This window comes from Sinohyriopsis cumingii, chromosome 8, assembly GCF_028554795.1.
Source record: "Sinohyriopsis cumingii isolate HCF-2022 chromosome 8, ASM2855479v2, whole genome shotgun sequence".
Taxonomy (NCBI): Eukaryota; Metazoa; Mollusca; class Bivalvia; order Unionida; family Unionidae; genus Sinohyriopsis; species Sinohyriopsis cumingii.
Genome location: NC_142968.1, coordinates 100,085,111 through 100,108,347, shown reverse-complemented (window position 1 = coordinate 100,108,347; position 23,237 = coordinate 100,085,111). Strand labels below are relative to the sequence as shown.

The following is a 23,237-nucleotide window of genomic DNA, read 5'->3' as shown; positions in this document are numbered from 1 at the left end:
TAATGTAACCATCAAATACCAGGAATGATTATAATGTGATGGAAAGATGTCCAATCAATAATTTAACCATCAAATACCAGGAATGATTATAATGTGATGGAAAGATGTCCAATCAATAATTTAACCATCAAATACCAGGAATGATTATAATGTGATGGAAAGATGTCCAATCAATAATGTAACCATCAAATACCAGGAATGATTAAAATGCGATGGAAAGATGTCCAATCAATAATGTAACCATCAAATACCAGGAATGATTATAATGTGATGGAAAGATGTCCAATCAATAATTTAACCATCAAATACCAGGAATGATTATAATGTGATGGAAAGATGTACAACCAATAATTTAACCATCAAATACCAGGAATGATGATAATGTGATGGAAAGATGTCCAATCAATAATGTAACCATCAAATACCAGGAATGATTATAATGTGATGGAAAGATGTCCAATCAATAATTTGACCATCAAATACCAGGATTGATTATAATGTGATGGAAAGATGTCCAATCAATATTTTAACCATAATATACCAGGAATGATTATAATGTGATGGAAAACATGTCCAATCAGTAATTTAACCATAAATACCAAGAATGATTATAATGTGATGGAAAGATTTCCAATCAATAATTTAACCATCAAATGCCAGGAATGATTATAATGTGATGGAAAGATGTCCAATCAATAATTTAACTATCAAATACCAGGAATGATTATAATGTGATGGAAAGATTTCCAATCAATAATTTGACCATCAAATACCAGGAATGATTATAATGTGATGGAAAGATTTCCAATCAATAATTTAACCATCAAATACCAGGAATGATTATAATGTGATGGAAAGATGTCCAATCAATAATGTAACCATCAAATACCAGGAATGCTTATAATGTGATGGAAAGATGTCCAATCAATAATTTAACCATCAAATACCAGGAATGATTATAATGTGATGGAAAGATGTCCAATCAATAATGTAACCATCAAATACCAGGAATGATTAAAATGCGATGGAAAGATGTCCAATCAATAATTTAACTATCAAATACCAGGAATGATTATAATGTGATGGAAAGATTTCCAATCAATAATTTGACCATCAAATACCAGGAATGATTATAATGTGATGGAAAGATTTCCAATCAATAATTTAACCATCAAATACCAGGAATGATTATAATGTGATGGAAAGATGTCCAATCAATAATTTAACCATCAAATACCAGGAATGATGATAATGTGATGGAAAGATGTCCAATCAATAATTTGACCATCAAATACCAGGAATGATTATAATGTGATGGAAAGATGTCCAATCAATAATTTGACCATCAAATACCAGGAATGATTATAATGTGATGGAAAGATGTCCAATCAATAATTTAACCATCAAATACCAGGAATGATTATAATGTGATGGAAAGGTGTCCAATCAATAATTTAACCATCAAATACCAGGAATGATTATAATGTGATGGAAAGGTGTCCAATCAATAATTTAACTATCATATACCAGGAATGATTATAATGTGAATGGAAATATGTCCAATCAATAATTTAACCATCAAATACCAGGAATGATTATAATGTGATGGAAAGATGTCCAATCAATAATTTAACCATCAAATACCAGGAATGATTATAATGTGATGGAAAGATGTCCAATCAATAATTTAACTATCAAATACCAGGAATGATTATAATGTGATGGAAAGATGTCCAATCAATAATTTAACTATCAAATACCAGGAATGATTATAATGTGATGGAAAGATGTCCAATCAATAATTTGACCATCAAATACCAGGAATGATTATAATGTGATGGAAAGATGTCCAATCAATAATTTAACCATCAAATACCAGGAATGATTATAATGTGATGGAAAGATGTCCAATCAATAATTTAACCATCAAATACCAGGAATGATTATAATGTGATGGAAAGATGTCCAATCAATAATTTAACTATCATATACCAGGAATGATTATAATGTGAATGGAAATATGTCCAATCAATAATTTAACCATCAAATACCAGGAATGATTATAATGTGATGGAAAGATGTCCAATCAATAATTTAACCATCAAATACCAGGAATGATTATAATGTGATGGAAAGATGTCCAATCAATAATTTAACTATCAAATACCAGGAATGATTATAATGTGAATGGAAATATGTCCAATGAATAATTTTAACCATCAAATAACCAGGAATGATGATAATGTGATGGAAAGATGTCCAATCAATAATTTGACCATCAAATACCAGGAATGATTATAATGTGATGGGAAGATGTCCAATCAGTAATTTAACCATCAAATACCAGGAATGATTATAATGCAGAATTTTGCATCAGATACTTCATAATTCAAATGTAAAGACATGGAAAATGAACTCACATGATCAATTTTTGACATAGCAAATTTTGGAGGCTTTTGACCCAAACCTAAACAAACAAAACTTAAAATCTGAGGACACTCATCAATACTTTATTTGATCAGAAAAAATAACACACATTCATTGGGCTAGAATTTTGATATTCTCATTTGTTAGTTGATGATGATTGTAATCAGGTCCGATGATGAACATAAAAATGGGTGCCTTCATAGTTTCTGTAGGTCAATTATTGTTCCATTCTATAAAGGGGATGTTCTGCATGAATCCTATTTAAGTTTTATCACATGGGATGCATGTTAAGAGCAGAGATCTTGCTAGGATTTTAAAACTAGGAGTCCAGGACTCCCATTTTGGTAAAAATAGGAGTCCCACCATCAAAAGTTGCAGTCCCTTCTTTCCTACAGAATCAACACAAACGTGAGTGCATCTATTTTTAGATGGAGAGGTTTTCATAATGGAATCACTCACTATAATATAGCTTCATTACAACAGTCCATTGACAGGATCGCAAATTTATGGTTTATTTATTTGTATAAATACTTGTAGTAATTTTAGGAAAATAAATAGTATCTGATTTGCTGTTTTTTTCCGTATTTTCACAAATACCTGTCAAGTCAGAAAACAGCTTAGACCTTAAAGCGCATCTCGCGAATTCGACAACATAGCATTATCTCATACGCTTCTGATTTAATTTACATTTTAAAGTTAAATCTTTAATAAAATAATACCTAGGCTTTGGTTTCAATGATTTGTATATTTTTTCTGAATATATTTGCCCGATGATTTAAGAAAACAGACAATCTATTAAACTGGTACATCCCAGACTTAGCAAAGTCCGTCATTATTTCCCGTTAGGTCTACTGGTTCATTTACAGTTTCAAACTAATTTTATGATGAAATAGTGTATAAGAAGCAGTTAATATATATCCAGATCACCGATTGTGATTTTAAAACACAAGTTTGTATGTTTTATCATCAAAGGATAGCATGCAGGAAATTGATAATTTCTACCTTAGTCAGAAAAGGGTTAATGGTCAATCAGCTATCAAAACATGATGCCTGTGAATGGGTGAGTTTGTCAACGTAATTGATATAAAAATTATGCCTAGCTACTGATGCTTTGATGAATACATTTCGCTGCAACACTAGAACTGGGCTAAGGCGAGGGGCATTAGAAAAAAAAATGGTATGGTCAGTCAATGTACCTCTTAAATAATCACAGGGTGAAGTCGTTTTCGCTTTCCTAACAGAAGAAGGTGAAGTTTACAGTTTTAGGTGACTTGTCAACCACTTACGAATGGCATTTTGTCTAAGTCTGAACATGTCTTGATTCTGAGGTCACGTGCACTGCTTATTCCACTACATTTGGAAATGAACACAATAACAAAAGCTAAAGTTGTTTATTTGATGTACTTATATAAATGACCACATGTACATCTCTGGGTCTTTCTGCCTCTGAATTCAATCACTGTAAATATCAGTACATTTCCCACCTGGCTGCCAGTCAAAGCCTTTGAACTTGCCGCCCAGCTATTGCATCATGTTCTTTTTTATGTACTCTTATAAAATGGCAACATGTATGTATCAAGGGGTCTTTCAGTCACTGAATTCTGTCATTGTAAATATCAGCACAGCTAATTGATCAACACATTTTCCCACAAAGCAGGTGGCTGAAGCAGGACTGGCAAGTCTTTGAATTTTGCCAAACACCAATTATATGCATATGGAGGACTCTCGCCTCAGCAATTTTCTGCGTCCCAGATCAAAAATTGGCATCCAAATACGCATAATTAAGCGCTTCCGAGATCTCTGTTAAGAGTATTCATTAAGTTGTTCTCTGTAACCTACTGGTAGGTTTTCATGATATATTTTAATGTTTAATATTCACTTTTTGGGTGAAGATTCCTATTAACGTCTGTCATCTTTACATTGATTATGTTGCCATATTTATTGGAGAGTCTGATATGCCTTAGATGTAAGCAGTGATTCCTCATATGAGGTAAGCTGCAAAAATGCACCTGAAATATCATGATTTTTTTGCAATTTGTGACCAAGTTTGCCATTCGTCTTGTTACTTTGTGGATTAAGTTAGTGTCACAAATGGATCTTAAGTGTGTTTTATAAATTTAATTATCTTAATATATGGATGTGTTAATAAGAAAATGTGAATAGAAAATTGATTTAAAATTGAAGTATTTGCTTTTATTATATGACATCAAAGTTTCTTGTGTTCTGATTAAATTGGCATCTGCAGTCTTTGCTAAAAGGTTTTTGCACTCTTACACAGTGTTGTACCTTGAGTGAACCCTGGTTCATGCCCCCGTAAATTTAAAAAAAGCCCCATGTCTTTATAATTGTAGGAGACAGAGTTACATACAATGTCCCCCTGCCAGCTCAAGCAGAGTGCATCACTACACACCTGCACACCAGATGGTGTTATAAGATTGCCATGGATTCCCTGACATTTTAATCTGAGTCTGAATTTGTGCTTGTGTCATACAATACTAATCATTGATAGAATGTATTTTCCATATATCCATTCGTTCATCCATCTGCCAGCCTAGTTCCCCATATTTCTGTGTCCATCCAGTCACTTTATTGAGGTAAAAGTATGAAATAAATTTCTCAACACTGTTTTTAAAAAGTTATTTTGAAGAAATTGATCTTTTCATGTGTTTTTTTTTGTCTAAAAAAAGTATTTTGTCTAATGAACTAAAGACACCATTTTTGTTGCATTTTTATGTTTTTGTGCTAATTTTAAAATATTAGGACCAAGGAATATTATAAAATTCATTTTATAAAACAGGAATTAATGATTCTTGATTTTTGTTTATACAAGACATATCAACCACAGAAATATGATATACAATGTCTTTGAAAACCATGAGGAATATGCCACAGTAATTGATCAGTTCCATTGACACACAGAGCTCCAGTATTAGAGTACCCAACTAGAATCTGGGTTTAAGCTCTCATCCAGCTGGAAATGTTTTCTCTTTGACATTTGGTGACTATGGTGGGAATTATATTCATGAAGACCTCATCAAGAGCTTTGCTTTCAGCAGAGGAGGTAGATTTAGTGACTACAGATAATGGAGACATTAGGTGGCGCTCTACAGTTTCGTATTTTGCATAGTGTTAGAATTTTAAAGAAAAAGAATTTCCCCAGCTTTCCTCACTGGTTATACTGGCTATTTAAAAAAGACCTTGTATATCTTAGGTATAATTCAAAGAACCTTTCATTCCCTTTATTTTCATGTATGATTGATGGGTGTACTGTGGGTTATAGAGTATACAGCTTGGCCTTACTTCAGATGTGCACCTTTCAAAAAAGTGCTAGCTCTACTTGGTCATTTTCACTTCCTGAACTTCAGAGGTAAATTGTATAAAAAGGAGCCGATAACTTTTTTTACATTTTATATATTTGGTAATTCATTCATTGCACTTTCAAAAGTTGGTATTGTCTAGTCTGGCAAAATTCATTTTCCCTATTTTAATAGCTGCTATGTATAGTGTACTTTAGCCTAATTCAGGCTGATTTTTTAGCACAAGGGAGCAGTCATTTTAGTTAGCAGTGTGCTTAAATCATGTACAATTTCCAAAAGTACAATATCCAAAGAAATATCATCCACATTACATTAATGAAGCATAGAGGTGTGCCAACATTCTCTCCATTGTGCATGTTTTAAATGCGAACAACCTCACCTTACATATGTCACTCTCTCAAAAGTACATATTAACTGGTGAGCGTCCCCTGTAGGACATATCTTTAAAAGGCAGGGGAACTATGTCTCAGGAAGAGACAGGTGCATCGGCTTTGATAGCTCACATGGGAGAATGCTCATCTTGAGTTAAGGAGATCATAGTCTGGCTGTGAATATTTCCCCTATGACATTTGATATTAATCAAGGCATGATACAGTATAGACTTACCATACTCATAAACAGTTTGGGTTTGCATGAGTATAGATAATTTCTATGTGATCATTGATAATGGAGTCACAAGGACATGTCTTTGAAAACTAAGGGGAATATGCTGCAGGAATGGGTTACATGCATTGACTCAGCAGAATTTGTAGGGTGCCCATCTTGAATTATGAAGGTCCTGGATTTGAGCCCTGTTCTGACTGTACTCTTTTTTTCCCATATATATATTACAGAAAAATCTAGTTAAGTAAACTCTGTACACTGATTCCCCTCTTGTAAGGCCACCCTTCTGCACTGATAAGCAAGTGATATAAACTCGTACATATATACTATAGTAAAATCTTTCTTTAAAGACCACTGCTTTGAGAGACTGTCTGTATTGAAGGATTAGATTATCAGTGCACAAATTAATTCATTATATCCTGTTATGACCTGTCATGAGAGACCACCTGTCAGGAGAGACCACATGTCATAAGATACCATGATGTTTTGGCAGAAGGGGTGGATTTTTTTAGAGAGGTTCTACACAAATACTTTCTCATTCACATCCTTTACCTCAAACAATAAATATCTGCAACACCAACATTAAATTCATACAATCAGTACGAAACCTAGGTGTTACTCTGGACAGTACTCTCACATTGCACCAACATGTCATGAACATATGCAAGGCTGCATATCTTGAGCTGAGATGCATCAGCTCCATTCACAAATATCTTTCAGTTGATGCCACTAAAACACTTGTGTGTTCATTAGTACTTTCAAGACTGGACTATTGTAACTCAATTCTGTCTGGTTCATCTCAATATCTACTCCAAAAACTTCAAAACACAGCTGCTCGGAGTACCACAATCAGAGCACACCTCCCTGCTGATCTGTACCCTACACTGGCTATCCATTTGATCCAGAATCAAACACAAAATTTGTTCTCTGTGCTACGTTTCACTGATGGACTCTAGTCCAACATACCTATCCGACCTCATCCATGTGCACACACCAGCAAGATACTTACGCTCCTCTTCTGACAATCATATACTCATTATTCCCACTATAAAAACAAAGTCATATGGACAGCATTCTTTTGCATACCAGGGCCCAGCAATGTGGAATGAATTGCCCACTGAAGTTAGACACAAAGTCACAGTGATCACATTCAAGAGTGCTCTCAAAACTCATTTATTTCGACTGCAAGAACAAACATAAAGACCTAATAATGTTTCCTGCCTTAAATATTCTCAGCATGTTTTTTTATGTTTTCTAATTTCATGGTGTTTGTGTTTGTAATCATATCATTATATATGTTTTTTACCATATGGGTGTTGTCTAATGTTGTAAAGCACTTAGAGCTTCTAAAGATTAGGTGCTATACAAAGTCCTCATTATTATTATTATTATTATTATTATTGTAGTGTCAGGCAACATGCACTCTCTTGGGAGTGGTATATCAAGAGGGGGACCACTGTATAGGGTGCTCAAGAGATGATTAAATGTCTTTGTGTTCTGTATATAAATCTTAGATCTTTTAATAAATGTAAGAAAAGTAATTTACAGTTGTGACTATCCTTGATGAACAGGTATCCTTTCTATGGTTCTGTCCATTAAAACAGGTTTCACTTTTTTACATTTTGTTTAAATTTCAGGTCATGTGTTTGAATCCTTGTATCAAATATCCTTTCTCCTATTGCTGGTTTTAATGGCGAAGGGATACACCATCACCAGAGGGCGCCTTACTAACATCAGCACAATCAAAGTGGCCATCTTCTTTACTCTTTATGTTTTTGCATATGCAATACTTATTATTTGGGAACCGTTTGTAAGTATTGCCTAAATAATTATCATTTATGTGCACGAAACTGTAAAATACAGTATGATATTATATGTAAGAAATTTGTATGATCATTATAAACAATCTTACCATCACATGACATGAACATGCTGAATACTTTGGGTTTTCATTTGTAGTGGCTTTCTCTGTTAACCAGTAACAATAGCTGGTCAGAGTGTTTGTAGTGGCTTTCTCTGTTAACCAGTAACAATAGCTGGTCAGTGTTTGTAGTGACTTTACGTGTTAGCCAGTAATAATAACTGGTCAGAGTGTTTGTAGTACCTTTATGTGTTAGCCAGTAAAAATAGCTGGTCAGTATTTTGTTATGATTTTATGTGTAAGCCAGTAATAATAGCTGGTCAAAGTGTTTGTAGTACCTTTATGTGTTGGCCAGTAATAATAATTGGTCAAAGTATTTGTAGAAATTAGGTGTTCAGGCAAGACAACTACTTGAGAAAAATAGTTATGACTTCAGAGTCTTTGCTGTGCTACATCATTTTGCAAAGCATTGCCTGTAGTAAATTAAAGGCAAAAAATGCTTTATTCAAAGTTAAGTTTTTGCTTCTAATACGGACATGTCTGCCACAGGACGGTTAGATAGATCATAGTTACCATGTTATAATGTTCTTCCATATGTCTGTCTGCCTTTTCTCTATTTTGTTTCTGCACAATAAGTTGTGTTGTCCACTATCTAGTATTACCAAACTTTGCAATTGGTTTGCATTGGAGGAAAGGGAGAAGTCTATCAATTTTATGTCAAATAGTCAAAAGGTCAAGGTCACTGTAACTGAAAGAAGAAAAGATTTCATCACAGTAACATTAATTCAACATTATAGATACAAACTAAACTTGGTGGATTTATTCCACTTAAGTTAATCAGTTTTTCAACCCCAAAATCTGATTACTTTAGGTGCAAGAAGGTCAAAGGTCAGATTCACTGTGACTGAAAGAAGGCAAATGGTTTGCACAGAATAATGTTAGCTCTGTATCATAAACTTACTCTAAACTTTCTGGATGGCAGTGCATTTAGAGTAAGGTGCAGGTATCTGTTGTTTTTGGGTTTAACACCATTTCCCTTAACGTTGTACTGTTTCGATAAGCAGTGTTTTGCAAAAATGATGTAGTGTGCAGTAGACCTTAAGGTAACAGCTATTTTTATTTCAGCTGAGATTTTGACATCTAATTCAGAAAACCCAAAATTTGTAACAAAATTATGAATACAATAAAAGAAAACATTTTAATTGTCAAAATATTGTTTTAATTAGCTCACTTGTCCACATGGCCAGGTTTGCTTATTGTTTTAATTAATGCACCTGTCCATATGGCCAAGTTAACTTATTGTTTTAATTAATGCACCTGTCCATATTGCCAAGTTAACTTTTTGTTTTAATTAATGCACCTGTCCAAATGGCCAAGTTAGCTTATTGTTTTAATTAATGTACCTGTCCATATGGCCAAGTTAGCTTATTGTTCATTTATCCATATGACCAAGTTGGCTTATTATTTTAGTTAGTTCACCAGTCAGTATGGCCAGGTTAGCTTATGGCATTGTTGGTTGTCATCCTTTGTCCATCCATCAGGTGTCTTCATTTGTCTGTCCATCATCCATCAATATTTCTATTGTCAGTTTCTTCTCACAACCTGATGAACCAGTTTTTTTCCCCACTTTGGCAGTAGCATCTATGCAGGAATACTCCCAGATATGTACAAACAATGTAGATCTGCCATCAAATGTAATTACAGATACTAAAGATAGAAAAACTTTGAAAAAAAGTTCTTTTCAGTAACTAATATATGACCTAATATATCTGCCATAACAAAAAATATTAAAAAGCAGTCCATAGAATTTGATGAAATTTGACAGAAAGCATTTTGGTATGATGGCCTTTTAAGTTTGTACAAACAGATGTTGATCTGCTCAAGCATTTTAAAATCCCTTCCAACTCAAAATATGCTATCTTTTTTATGTTAGCCTATATAAAATTATTGGGAATTCAAATCTGAATGAAAGAAAATAACTTTTCTGTTTTCTTCAAAACATTTAATAAACTTACAAAGAAAAAATAGTTGGTAGGCTTAACTTTGTCAAATATCATCCCTACACACATACACATATGTGCAAGCACAAACACTCACATAATCATAACCAAACTGACATTAAATAAAAATATACAACCTTAACATTGCAGGACAAGTAAAAGTCGAAGTCACTTGCCCATAAGGAAAAATAGCAAACTCATAATTTCTTAAGCTCCAACTCTCTTCAGCTTATTGTAATGATGTGTCTTTCACAATTTATTTTTGCACATTTCAGTTCTTTGACCCCGGTAAGGTGTTATATATATATGAGAGTCCACCAGGCTATGGACTCATTGCAATGCGAATTATTGGTTGGATGATGTTCCTTTATTCCTTCATCTTTACAATCAAGCATTATCCCAAGAAGAAAATATTTTTCATTCCATTTTTTATCTTCTATACATTATGGTAAGTTGTCTAATTTTTATGTGTCAGATTGTCCCAAGTTTGCATAATGAATTTCAAGATGGTCTAATACATACATAATTCCAATTTTGGGGAAAAATACTTCAACACGTTAAAAACGATAACTCTAACTCTATTTAGTCATTGTGGGTAATTTTCTTCATGGTATTACAGGTACTAATTTTCTCCATGGTATTATAAGTACCAATTTTTTCCATGGTGTTATGAGTACTAATTTTCTATGGTATTATGAATACTAATTTTCTCCATGGTATTATGAGTATTAATTTTCTCCATGGTATTATGAGTATTAATTTTCTGCAAGGTATTATGATTACTCATTTTTTATGAGCTCTGTTTTTGCAGAAAATGACCCAAAATGAATTTAAAAAATGATTGGTTTGTACAGGAATTTGTACATCTTCCATCATCTCTCTAAATTATACATTCATTTACCTGTTCAAAATAACAGTGCTTTCATGTTGTCAAGGTTTGCAATTATCATTTTTATTTTGTTTAAATATTTTTTTGCCAATCATTATATAATCATGTTGTAATTATGTATACTAGATCATTTTTTGTGCAAAATTTACCTGGATTCTTATTTTGTAAGAATGGCTGTGCAACCTCACACACTTTTGTGATTTGGACATATGATTTTCTGTCAGAATCTTTTAAGACAATCCTTTTTTGTAAAATCAATGATTTTAATGCTAAGTTTGAATTGACGTTTTAATTAAATTATGACATCATTGATATAATCAGATTTTTTATTCAGTTGTAACTTACTGCTTTGAACTGTAAAAACGATTGGATTAAAGTCATGTAGTTGTACCAATATCGGAAATGAAACATTCTTATAAAGTTTTAATAAATGGAATATCAGTCCTGTGATAAAACAACAAGGTCAGTGAGAAGTTTATGAGATCTTAGGAAATCTTCATCAATTTGGATCATAATCTCAATAATTGTGCTTCACATAAAAGAAAAATCTACTCACTAAATACATATTCTTTTTTGCATTTAATAAGATGATCTTCAGCCTGTGCAAATTGAATAAATCTTAAAATGCTTACTTTTCATTTCATTTTGGATTGCTTGGACCCTTAAATTATTAATATTAAAAGTGTAATATTCCAACATTTCACAATCAGTCATCCTTGACAATATTTTTTTCTCCCAGCCATAACGTGCAGCATCTTATGTTGTCATATTGTCGATCCATCAGTTGCCAGTTTTGTTTCTGCACCAAAACTTAAAGTTGTCAACAATCCACAAACTTTGTGGATGGTGTGCATTTAGGGTAAGGAAGAAGCCAATTGATTTCGGGTCAAAAGGTCAATGGTGACCACTACTGAAAGAATGAAAATGGTTTCCACATGAGTGCTCTACCATCTGCAGTTACAAAACTTTGTAGATGGCTTGCACTTTAGGTAAGGAAAAATGTTATCAGTATTTAGGTCAAAGGTCAGAGTCACAGTAACATTAGTTCTACATCACATACCATGCCCAAACTTTGTGTATAGCTTGTACTTGGGGTAAAGAAGAAACCTATTGATTTGTCATCAAATGGTCAGAGATCAGCATCACCACAAATCAAAAAATATAAATGGCTTACTCAAAATAATATCAGTATTGCATCAAAGACCTGGACCAAATTTTGTGAATGACTTGCACATTGGGTCAGGAAAGAACCTTACGATTTTGGGGTCAAAAGCTCAGAGTCATTGTAATTGAAAGAAGAAAAATGGTTTATGCATAATAACACTAGTTCTTCATCACAGACCTGGAACAAACTTTGGTGGATGGCTTGCATGTGGGGTAAGGAAGAAGTTTGATTGACAAAAGTTTTAAGTCAGGGTCACTGTGAGAGAAAAAGAAATGATTTCCTCACACAAATGACATTTATTGACCATGTACTTTCACTAAAGCTTTTGCATGACTTGCATTTGGAGAAAGGAAAAAGCCTATTAGTTATGGAGTCAAAGTCAAGGACAAGGTCACAGTAATTGCATAAGAAACATTGTTTTTAATTACTTTCGTTCTAGAACACATACAGAAACCAAATTTAGAAGAGGCCCATTTATTTTGGGGTAAAAAGGATGCATAAATAAATGTACATATTTGTGAGTCTGAAGGTCAGAGGTTATGTTCATGTTCAGTCTAATAGGAAAATATTGGTTGATGGACAATGAGTTTAGTTCAAGACAACCTACATCAACCAAAGGTCAAGGGCACTGAGACCCACTGACTAATAATCTCCAAACAACCATATCTTCATAGTGTGTACTAGAGGACTATTAAACAGGGGGTGGAAGTAAAATGTGCCATTTTTGGTACTCTTTTGTCATATCTGCTCAATGGAAATTCACTTTTATTCACGAGGCACCAATTATGGTGGACTTTGCTAAAGCTTGTGAATCTCTCAACATAATACCAACAGAAATAAAGTAATCAACATTGTTGCTTTACAGGCATCAAATAGTCATACCTGTTGTAGCAGCTACCTCTCAAAGACAGTCACCTTTATAAGACAGCCACCTTTTTAAATACTCTATATAACATATTACATACAAAGTGAATCTCTATAAAACAAACAACTCTACATTAAAGCCAGTTTATCCAGTCTCAAAGGTGGCCGCCTTGCACAGTTGTTACTGTACCAAATGAGATAAATTATCGATGAATTTACCATAAATATTCACATGAAATCCAGGTCTTTAACTGAGTAAAAACCTTTGAAAATATGACCTCAAAGAATATATATCAACAGTAGTCCATGATATTCAAACTGAAATAATCAACAAGTGGAACTTCTTCAAGCTGTTAAATGTAGAAATTGGACATTATTAGAATATCTTCTGTTACCATAATTTCTGTCATTAATTTTAAAATTCTTATTTTCAGGTTTTGGGCTGGTCCTATAGTCGTCCTTCTAGCTGTGCTGGTAATGGCAGAATGGACAAGAGAAAAAACTGTTTTCGGAGTGGAAGCCTTTGTTGCTTTTTGTGGGCACACCTTCTTTTTGGTATGTCTAACTTTGAATTTCTTATATACATGTACTTAGAAACTGAGCATTACCAGACACAGGGTTAAAAGTTAGGGTTTTTTTTCCCTGACCCACAGGATCACAAATAAAAGATTTTCTGATCCTGTATAAATTTGATTAATCTGCCAAAATCAGTCAGAGGCCAGTTTAGTTTATAATTCAACAGTTATTATTCCTTACATCAACTCAAAACAATAACAACTGTATTTCACCTACAAGGCTCACAAATGAAGTACGCCATGCACTTTTGTATTTCTTTGAACACTTAGTCCAGAAATCTCACAAAATCATAGCTTCTTCAGATCATACTTCAGCCGTTTGTGTTCATTTTAGCAAAGTTGGTAATTTCTTAGTCTTTTCTTTTGGTCATATTTGACATCACATTAAGTCTTGTCATCATCTAATTTTTGCCATTTTGGAATCAGCTGTACATGTTGAAAATAATTCCACATGTTTACAGTTGTACAATTGATTTAATAATAACCCGAGACCCGATTCCTTTTAATATTATCAGTAATGAATCAGTGCTTCAGAGCACTTTGCTGCAGTCACACTAATTTATTTGATGAATGGATGAGTGGTTTTCCACCTGTCCATTTGTGCCACAAGTATTTATTGATACCTCATCAAGTGCAGGATGTTGTTAATTAGATACTCAATTAACACAGTAATTAGATCAGTTAAGCATTAAAGGAAATTTCAACTGATGACCACTTCTTAACAATTATGATAGCAACCAGCAGTAATTTTCAGCTGCTCAAATGGATTGGTGATGGCTGGGTTTTAGGTATCCATCAGAAAAACCACTCATCTCAATAGTGAATTAGTGTTAACTTGGAGCCAGGCTGGACACTGAAGTAAATAATATCCACTAAGATTTTTATTTTTTTATTCCCAATCATTATAAATGACAAAACATTCAAATCAAGAAAAATTTTTTTTTGAAAGAATTATTTTTATTAATACATATTAATACATATTATTGGTATCAATGGAGCATAGTGCATTATCATAGGATTATACAGACAAATTCACCATTTTCCATGCAGTATAACTTTTCATGGATTTTGTAGTTTTCCTCATTGGAAACAATAGGTCCCTTATCACAATTCTTGAATTGGTCAAAAAACATGGAACGTTTTTACCATGTAAAATAAATGTATTCACAATATATGAAATGTTGGTGCTGAATAGATTCTGCTCAATCAAAGCACAAGATTACTCAATAAACTAATCAAAAAAGTTGTATTTTTGTGAACCAGAGTTGGCCATGATGGTTCTCTATCCTTGATTTTGGGCCTGGTTTTCTGTTCATAAAGACCGGTATATGAATAGAGAGTACTTCCCAATAAAAAGTTATGCCAGTTGCAATATAAGTAGGAAACAATGATAATGAATTCTAGAATAGTCTCTTTGTGTTCTATAATTAAAAGCATTGTTCTAAATAACAAATAAAAACATTTTTGTTTACATATGTGAGAGACTAGACTGTACAGTCTGAACAGTTAGCTCATATTTAAAAACAATTGCAAATAATAAATGACCACAAGCTTCTGGTGTTTTGTAGCAAAAATAAAATACATATGAAAGGATTTAAAATTTTTATAACTGTCAGCTTGCCCAGAGGAAGCTCACTGGAAAATTGAACTTGCCCTTGGAAAATCTGAGATTGCCCAAAGTATAATAACCCAACATGAGTAAATGGTGTATTTTAAGGAAATAATGTTATATTTATTTAACCTTTTGTTTTCTTTTTATCTTTGTTGGCACCATGAAACTGTATGCTGATAATTAAGGTTATCCAAAAATATGTATGTAAATAATACATGTAGATAGTTATGTAGATTAGAAAGAGTTAGAATATAGATATCATTAAAAGAACAACTGACATGTACATGTATATAGATAGATAAACAGATAGGTAGAAGCAGACTTGGAAATAGCTAGAGTTTTGAAAGACAGAGAATGAATGCTAGACCATTTGTTATGATTTATTTACGCTCACAGTTGAAGGATTTATTAACACTTAAGCTATCCATTTATTTAACAATTATCATCTAGTCAACTTGAAATCATGTACATGCATCAACATATTTAACAATGTGACTTTTGAGAATGATTTGAGGACACTTTTTTGTCCATTTACTTGTTTGCCAAGTAGTAAGGTTCTGTCAGTCTCCTGTAATTATCATGTAAACAAAAGATAATAGACACCAATCATGAATGCTACATGTTTGTAACATCAGTCATGCTTTGAATGAAATTGTCCTGGTGGTTAAATGTTAAGGAGGGGTGCCATTTATTTCTGAACATGCTTATCAAAGAAATCTCTAAAGTTGTAATATCAACAACTTACACCTACTTGCCATAAAATTGGTGACATGCATCAAAACAATTTTTGAAAAGCCAGTTGTTGTGAGTCAGCAAACAGAAAACTGCCTGAGGCTAACTTAGGATCTGAAAGTGTACAGATCCTGATTAGATGCAAATATTATAAGTAAATTTTAACTGACAAGTTAAAATATAAATATTTGTTCCTTATTTGTCAACACTTTCTTTAAAAAGTCCGTATTCACATTACCATGTTTGTGTGAGAAAATGCAAAACTAACCTTGACATTGATTACAAGTTGGAAATGACACAGGCATTAGATGAAAAAACTGTCAGTAAAGTATGGAGTTAGTATTTTATGTATTTACCCAGACCACAGACATTAAATAAAATTTCTTCTATCTTTTGGAGGATCTCATTTTTTGGGGACTTGCCCATGGGCAATTGCTTTGCAAACTTGTGTTTGCCCAAACCAAATTAAAGCTTGTCCCAGGAGTTGGCCAAGTGGATTTGAAAATCGCTGATATGTGTGAAAGAAAAACAAAGTCTAAGATATCATAAGTTGCTTATCTGTAGATTTTTGTTCACAATCAATTAGCACTACTTCTGATTGTGTTTTTTTTTGTTTGTTTGTTTTATTTCTTTTCCTTGTTTATTTAATTGCCTTTATGTACTGTATATACTCACTTATAAGTCAGGTCCATCAGCCAACAGCATAGACCCTGATCTGCCATCACATAATGTGACTACTGATTAGTCCTAACCAACAGCATAGACCCTGATTTGCAATCATAATGTGACTACTGATTTGTCCTAACCAACAGCATAGACCCTGATCTGCCATCGCATAATGTCACTAGTGATTAGTCCTAACCAACAGCATAGACCCTGATCTGCTATCACATAATGTGACTACTGATTTGTCCTAACCAACAGCATAGACCTTGATCTGCCATCACATAATGTGACTACTGATTAGTCCTAACCAACAGCATAGACCTTGATCTGCCATCACATAGTGTGACTACTGATTAGTCCTAACCAACAGCATAGACCCTGATCTGCTATCACATAATATGACTACTGATTTGTCCTAACCAACAGCATAGACCCTGATCTGCTATCACATAATGTGACTACTGATTTGTCCTAAGCAACTGCATTGAGTCTGATCTGCATGCACCTTATGTGACAGAAGGTCTGTGTCTGTGCAGTTTGCAGTTGGATGGTTGAAAGGTAAATACTTTTTCAGCATGTTGGAATCAATATCAAGGTTTTGAATTCAGAAATCAACAAATACTTTTTAGATTTCCATCTGTAAACCACAATATGCGTTCACTCATGAGGGGTAAATATGGTGACATCCAGTTGAGGGAATCATTCAAGACAGGGCTACTGTAGTACAGTGGTCACCTTACTTTGAGGCCACCCCTTATGGAATGAAAATGTAACCTTATAAATTACATGGACTCTCAGGACAGTGAAAAGATGAGGTATACTATTTTAGAGTTGGGAAAGCTGGCCTTATAAACCTGTTCTTTAATTGTACACAATTAAGTTTATTAATATCCATGTTTTACACTGTATACTCATATTTTTCTTCAGATTCTAACGAGGCCATCAGCTGCTAATAAGAACTTTCCATATCATGTTCGAACTACACAGGTATGTTGAATTAATATCCAACTATGGCCTTATCCATTGCTGTAATTTTACTTAGTGATAGTCTCATCTTGAATAGAGAATTTGAAGACACCAGTCTGAGGAAAATACAGTCACAACTATGCCCCTTTGCAGTTTGTTTATATTAGGTGGATATGATCCCATGCTGTGAGCAATCATGGACATAATTGAGATTGTGATAATAATAATAATAATAATAATGAGGACTTTGTATAGCGACTAATCTTTAGAAGCTCTAAGCGCTTTACAACATTAGACAATACCTATAAGATAAAAAAACATATATAATGATATGATTACAAACACAAACACCATGAAATTAGAAAACATGCTGAGAATATTTAAGGTAGGAAACATTATTAGGTCTTTAAGTTTGTTCTTGCAGTCGAAATAAGTGAGTTCTGAGAGCACTCTTGAATGGGATCACTGTGTCTTTGTGTCTATGTTCAGTGTGCAATTCATTCCACATTGCTGGGCCCTGGTATGCAAAAGAACACTGTCCATATGACTTTGTTTTCATAGTGGGAATAATGAGTATACAATTGTCAGAAGAGGAGTGTAAGTATCTTGCTGGTGTGTACACATGGATGAGGTCAGATAGGTATGTTTGACTAGAGTCCATCAGTGAAACATAGCACAGAGAACAAATTTTGTGTTTGATTCTGGATCAAATGGATAGCCAGTGTAGGGTACAGAGCAGCATGGAGGTGTGCTCTGATCGTGGTACTCTAAGAGAAAAAGGTCTCATTATTGGAATTCCGACTTTGAGGGATGGAACTCCAGAGTATTTTCATAGAAGGAGTCCTGGACTGCAACTTCCAAAATCCAATTGAGAACACAACTTAATTCTTCTTACAACAATCTTCTTAGTGATTTTTACTTTAAAGTTGTGAATTGGCATGCTTTCTTTTCATTATTAATTGTTTTTAATCTTAGTCAACACTCACTGTCAACACTCAAAACCCAATGCTTATCAATGAAAGCTTAACTTGGATCATCGACCGAGCTAATTTATTTCATGTTTCCTCAGATATCTTTCAGTGCATATTTCAGAAGTATTGGACCTATTGCCTGTTTACTAGTGTTACAATTTCACAAAATGACATTATTTTGTGTGACAGGATGTTTAAATTTAATAGCACTCAGATAGATTTATGATGTTGTTGATTCAGATAGATTTATTATGGTGTTGATTCAAATAGATTTATGATGGTGTTGATTCAGATAGATTTATGATGGTGTTGATTCAGATAGATTTATGATGGTGTTGATTCAAATAGATTTATGATGGTGTTGATTCAGATAGATTTATTATAGTGTTGATTCAAATAGATTTATGATGGTGTTGATTCAGATAGATTTATGATGGTATTGATTCAGATAGATTTATGATGGTGTTGATTCAGATAGATTTATCATGGTGTTGACTCAGATCAGTAGAATGTCAAACTTTGTGGTAGTAAAGTCCATGATCAGCTGTTGGAATTTTTTAAAATCTGTTCACAGTAACTGGTTTACTGAGTTTTCATTTTCATTAGAATATGAATGGCAGCACTAGACTCGAATAAAGTGTTTCCACGCACTCATCCTTGTGACAAGTCACGTTGAACATATACTTGTCCCAGTTGTCACCTCATTCAGCACAGTAAACTTATTGGTCACATTACTCCACAAACTACTAAAATAAACCAAAGTCTCCAGACACAAGTCTAATGCTATAATGGCTCCAAATCATAACAATATTATGTTTTGAGTGATGACAGAAAATTTAAAACTATTCTAATACATTGCCCATATATAATTATAGAATATGATAGAAGGTTTGTAACTAAAGAAATTGCAGTTTTATGGCTAGCCCTCAATCATCCTAATGGTGTTTGTGTGTACACTGAGACTTTCAGTAATCTAGGTGTCATTTTAATTACTGTTCACTGAAATATTTCATACCTTTTTGAGCTAGATGTGTTGGAAGTGGAGCCATAAAATTGCCAAAATAAATTGTATTTGTCTGGTAAAACAGTGTTACATTCACCCCAGTTTGTCTGGTAAAACAGTGTTACATTCACTCCAGTTTGTCTGGTATAACAGTTCTCCATTCACCCCAGTTTTTCTGGTAAAACAGTGTTCCATCCACCCCATTTTGTTGGGTAAAACAGTGTTACATTAACCCATTTTGTCAGGTAAAACAGTGTTCCATTCACCCCAGTTTGTCTGGTAAAACAGTGTTCATACTAAATAATATATTTCAGTCAAATCCTCATTTCTTGACAACTAAATAAGGGTGCCTTTCAGTGTTATGATTTCTGATTGGCTAAAAGAACTGGGAGCTTATTGCATCATAGATCAAATCAAATTACAACCAATCGGCTATTGTCTAGACATTATGTGCTTTAGAAATGGATTATAATGAAATGCATTGTGTGAAAGTAGGTGAGAATTAGCAGAGACATTCAGAATACTTCCTTTGAATGCAAGTTAGCAACATCTTTGTGTGAAAAGTACTTACATACTGATAGAAATTTGCTGGTGTCTTTCATGACAATGTATCATTAAGGCTGCAATTGTTGAAAGGAAAAATTTCTTCACCTCAGAGTGATGCCTAGATTGTCACTGTAATACTAAATACCATTATAAAACTTAGGGCTATATATGAAACTGCAATTTCTTGAGTTAGAATACAAAATCTTGTCTCATATTGCCAGTATATATTTATATAAGTGGACATGTATTAGACAGGCTTTAAAGCTGCTGTCTTCAGTCTAAACATGATATTTTCATTTCTTGGAACAACTTTAGTATTATGTTTACATCAGGTACCTATGTGAATAACAAACTTGGTTATTTTTGCAACATATTCTGGACTGACAAATTAAACAAAATATTCACACGTAATCAGTAATTGCCACATGTAGTCTGTTCAGCAGTTGAACTTTGGCACGTATTAAAGGTTGAATACAGACATAGATTTATTCTGAAGAGTGAATCAGAATCTTGTTGGTCCAGGGACGAGTAAGTAATAGTTTTCCTCGGCACAGTAAAACTTTGCCTTGTCTGGGCAAGATGTTGTGTTCCTGAGTCCTGGCAATCTTGTACCTGAATATTTCAGCATGTAGTTAGTGATATAGTAGTTTCTAATATCCATTATATCATCTCTTCTGATAAGTTGCTTATACTGTATAACTAAAATTCATGACAAAAAACACAGTTAATGTCTTCAAGGTTGAAACATCACCAAGCTTCAGATGAAGACTGTAACGCTTTGTTAAGGGTGGTTGCAAAATTGAACTATTTTTCATCAGATGGTGAAAATAACCTTGTACAAAATACAGAATTTTGTGTATAGCATTCACATACAGCTTTGCAATCTCCATCTGTATCCAAATATTGTTGTTACATTATTTGTATGTGTCTTGCAAATAATAGTGAGCAACAGATGTTAACTATCTCAGAATTATTTTAATATTTCATAAATTGTAATCCAGTAAAGTAAATCTCCAGAAAATTGCTTTGGGTCTATCATAGTGAGAATTAAACATAAAATAGCAAGCACTTGTAAGTACATTTTAGCTACATTTGAACCAGTAACAAATTACATATCAGGTGGCAAAAATTAGTACCTAACATAAGTATTGGAACTGACAATGCTTTAAACAGGCTTCTACCAGATCCATATCCTATAAACAAAATTATTTAACCAGTACATGCTCACCTTAATCAACATTATAAAGGTACTTGATAGAAAATTCCAGAATGATTGAAACGTCAATCAAAGAAAGTCATAGAAGGGTATTAAAGGGCTTTTTATATCAGTAAAGTTTAAGTTTTGTGTCATTAAGCTTTCTTTTCTTCAGTTTATTAGTTTGAGAAATGTGTTTCCCAGTTGTTTCACAAGGTAACCATAAATTGCTACAGTGTATTTTAACCTTTTTTTTATTGAAGATAAGAGTTTGCAAATGTTTCTTGGAATACATGGAATATATTATTCAGCAGTATTCCTGTCATGATACTCTTGTTTTCAGATTGGTATGATGGTAGAATCTGAACAGAATGCAAACAGGACTGACCTGGGAGAATTGGCGGACAACCCATATGCTGTCAGCTCGGAGTGTTCAAGTAACTCCAGTGGTGGCACTGATTTATCATATTTTGTTGTGTCAAAAGAGACATCAAAAGTCTCTGAAAAAGAGTTAGATGTATCTCCAAATAATGACAGATGAGCATCAAATGGGGAAATTCTACATAGCAAGTTTCCTCTTCAGGTAAAAAATTTCTTTTTATTATGTAATTTTTCACAGAAGCTAATTTATTTTTAATATGTAATTTATCAACTATAATGGATGCTCTGTTATTTGTTGTAGTTTTTATCCAGGGTATAATATATGAACAATAAATGTTTTATCACCTTTTTGAAAAATACCAGACGTTCAGCTATAGATATGCTTTCAGATGCTCATGCATCGTCTTAAAGAAAAACAGGGTTTTATGGTCAGTAATTTCCAGATCCTTTTTTCAAAAGACAACACCATGAGCTTAGTATCCAGTGTGCAAAAGACTATTCATTGTGACATAGTACATAACAATACAAAACCTACGGAGTCCTAAACTTGGACATAGAAACAGGGCAAATTTTTAATGTAATTACAGACACTGTAATCAGTATGATGGGGTTGTTCTGTACCAACCTTAAGTCTATTTAACTTTGGTCACAAGATTCATTGTAATGTCAGTTATAGCACATGCTTATGCAAATTTGCTTTTATGACCCAATTTTAATGCAGCAGGGATGAATTTAAATGTTCATATCAGTTATCACTTTGAGTTAGCTCTTTAACTTAACTCCTTAAAACTCAGTGACTCAGATCTAATTTTAACTACATTCACATCTTCATCGTGTGAGACTAATTTTCATACTTTGTAATCTTGATAGAGTTATGGGCCTTTTTTATACTGCCATCCTTAAAAGGTTTAAAATAACATTTCCTTTGCTTATTCTAGTAAGTGAAATGTGGATAAGGACAAATGAAATTTTTCTAAACAGCAAACAAGTATTGCCACATTTCAGTTATTGTGCTGCAGGATACATAGCAATTATGAAATAAATATCCAGGCCTGCTAGCTGCCTTGTTATATTGACGATAGAAGTATTGCTAACTTTGAGATGGAGCAGTCATTATTGATTGCAATCTAGTTTATTCTGAGGTGTACATTTTTCCAAGACAGCTGATTTCTTGTCACTAATGACATCCACTAAAATTTACATTAAAGCTCTAAAATATGATGTGCAAACTCTTTTCTTCAAATTAATCCATTCTGTTTAAGTGCTGTATTAAAAAAAGCATACACTCACACAATACCAGTGTTTGGTAGATTTTTTGTCGCCAGACACAATGCTATACCAAGTAATGTTTCTCAGCTTTTGCTCATATTTATTGTCAGTTTTTGTTTGTTCTGTATTGTTACAGTTGCTGCTGGTGATGTTTTAGTTGCAACTGTTATTGTTTTAGTAAGTTCCGAGTACTCT

At 33.3% G+C, this 23,237-nt stretch overlaps 1 protein-coding gene across 2 annotated transcripts in view; it reads left to right on the top strand.

The window, feature by feature from the left end:
* LOC149794233 (transmembrane protein 145-like) overlaps positions 1-23,237 on the top strand; it is a 70,252-nt gene that overhangs the window by 39,268 nt on the left and 7,747 nt on the right. For both annotated transcript variants that reach the window (XM_089968353.1, XM_089968352.1), the window contains 5 exons: positions 7,985-8,157; positions 10,484-10,656; positions 13,561-13,681; positions 17,639-17,698; positions 21,736-21,975. In XM_089968353.1, the coding sequence (XP_089824479.1) occupies positions 7,985-8,157; positions 10,484-10,656; positions 13,561-13,681; positions 17,639-17,698; positions 21,736-21,933 (725 nt within the window). In that variant the 3' untranslated portion in view covers positions 21,934-21,975. The remainder of the gene's footprint in view (positions 1-7,984; positions 8,158-10,483; positions 10,657-13,560; positions 13,682-17,638; positions 17,699-21,735; positions 21,976-23,237) is intronic.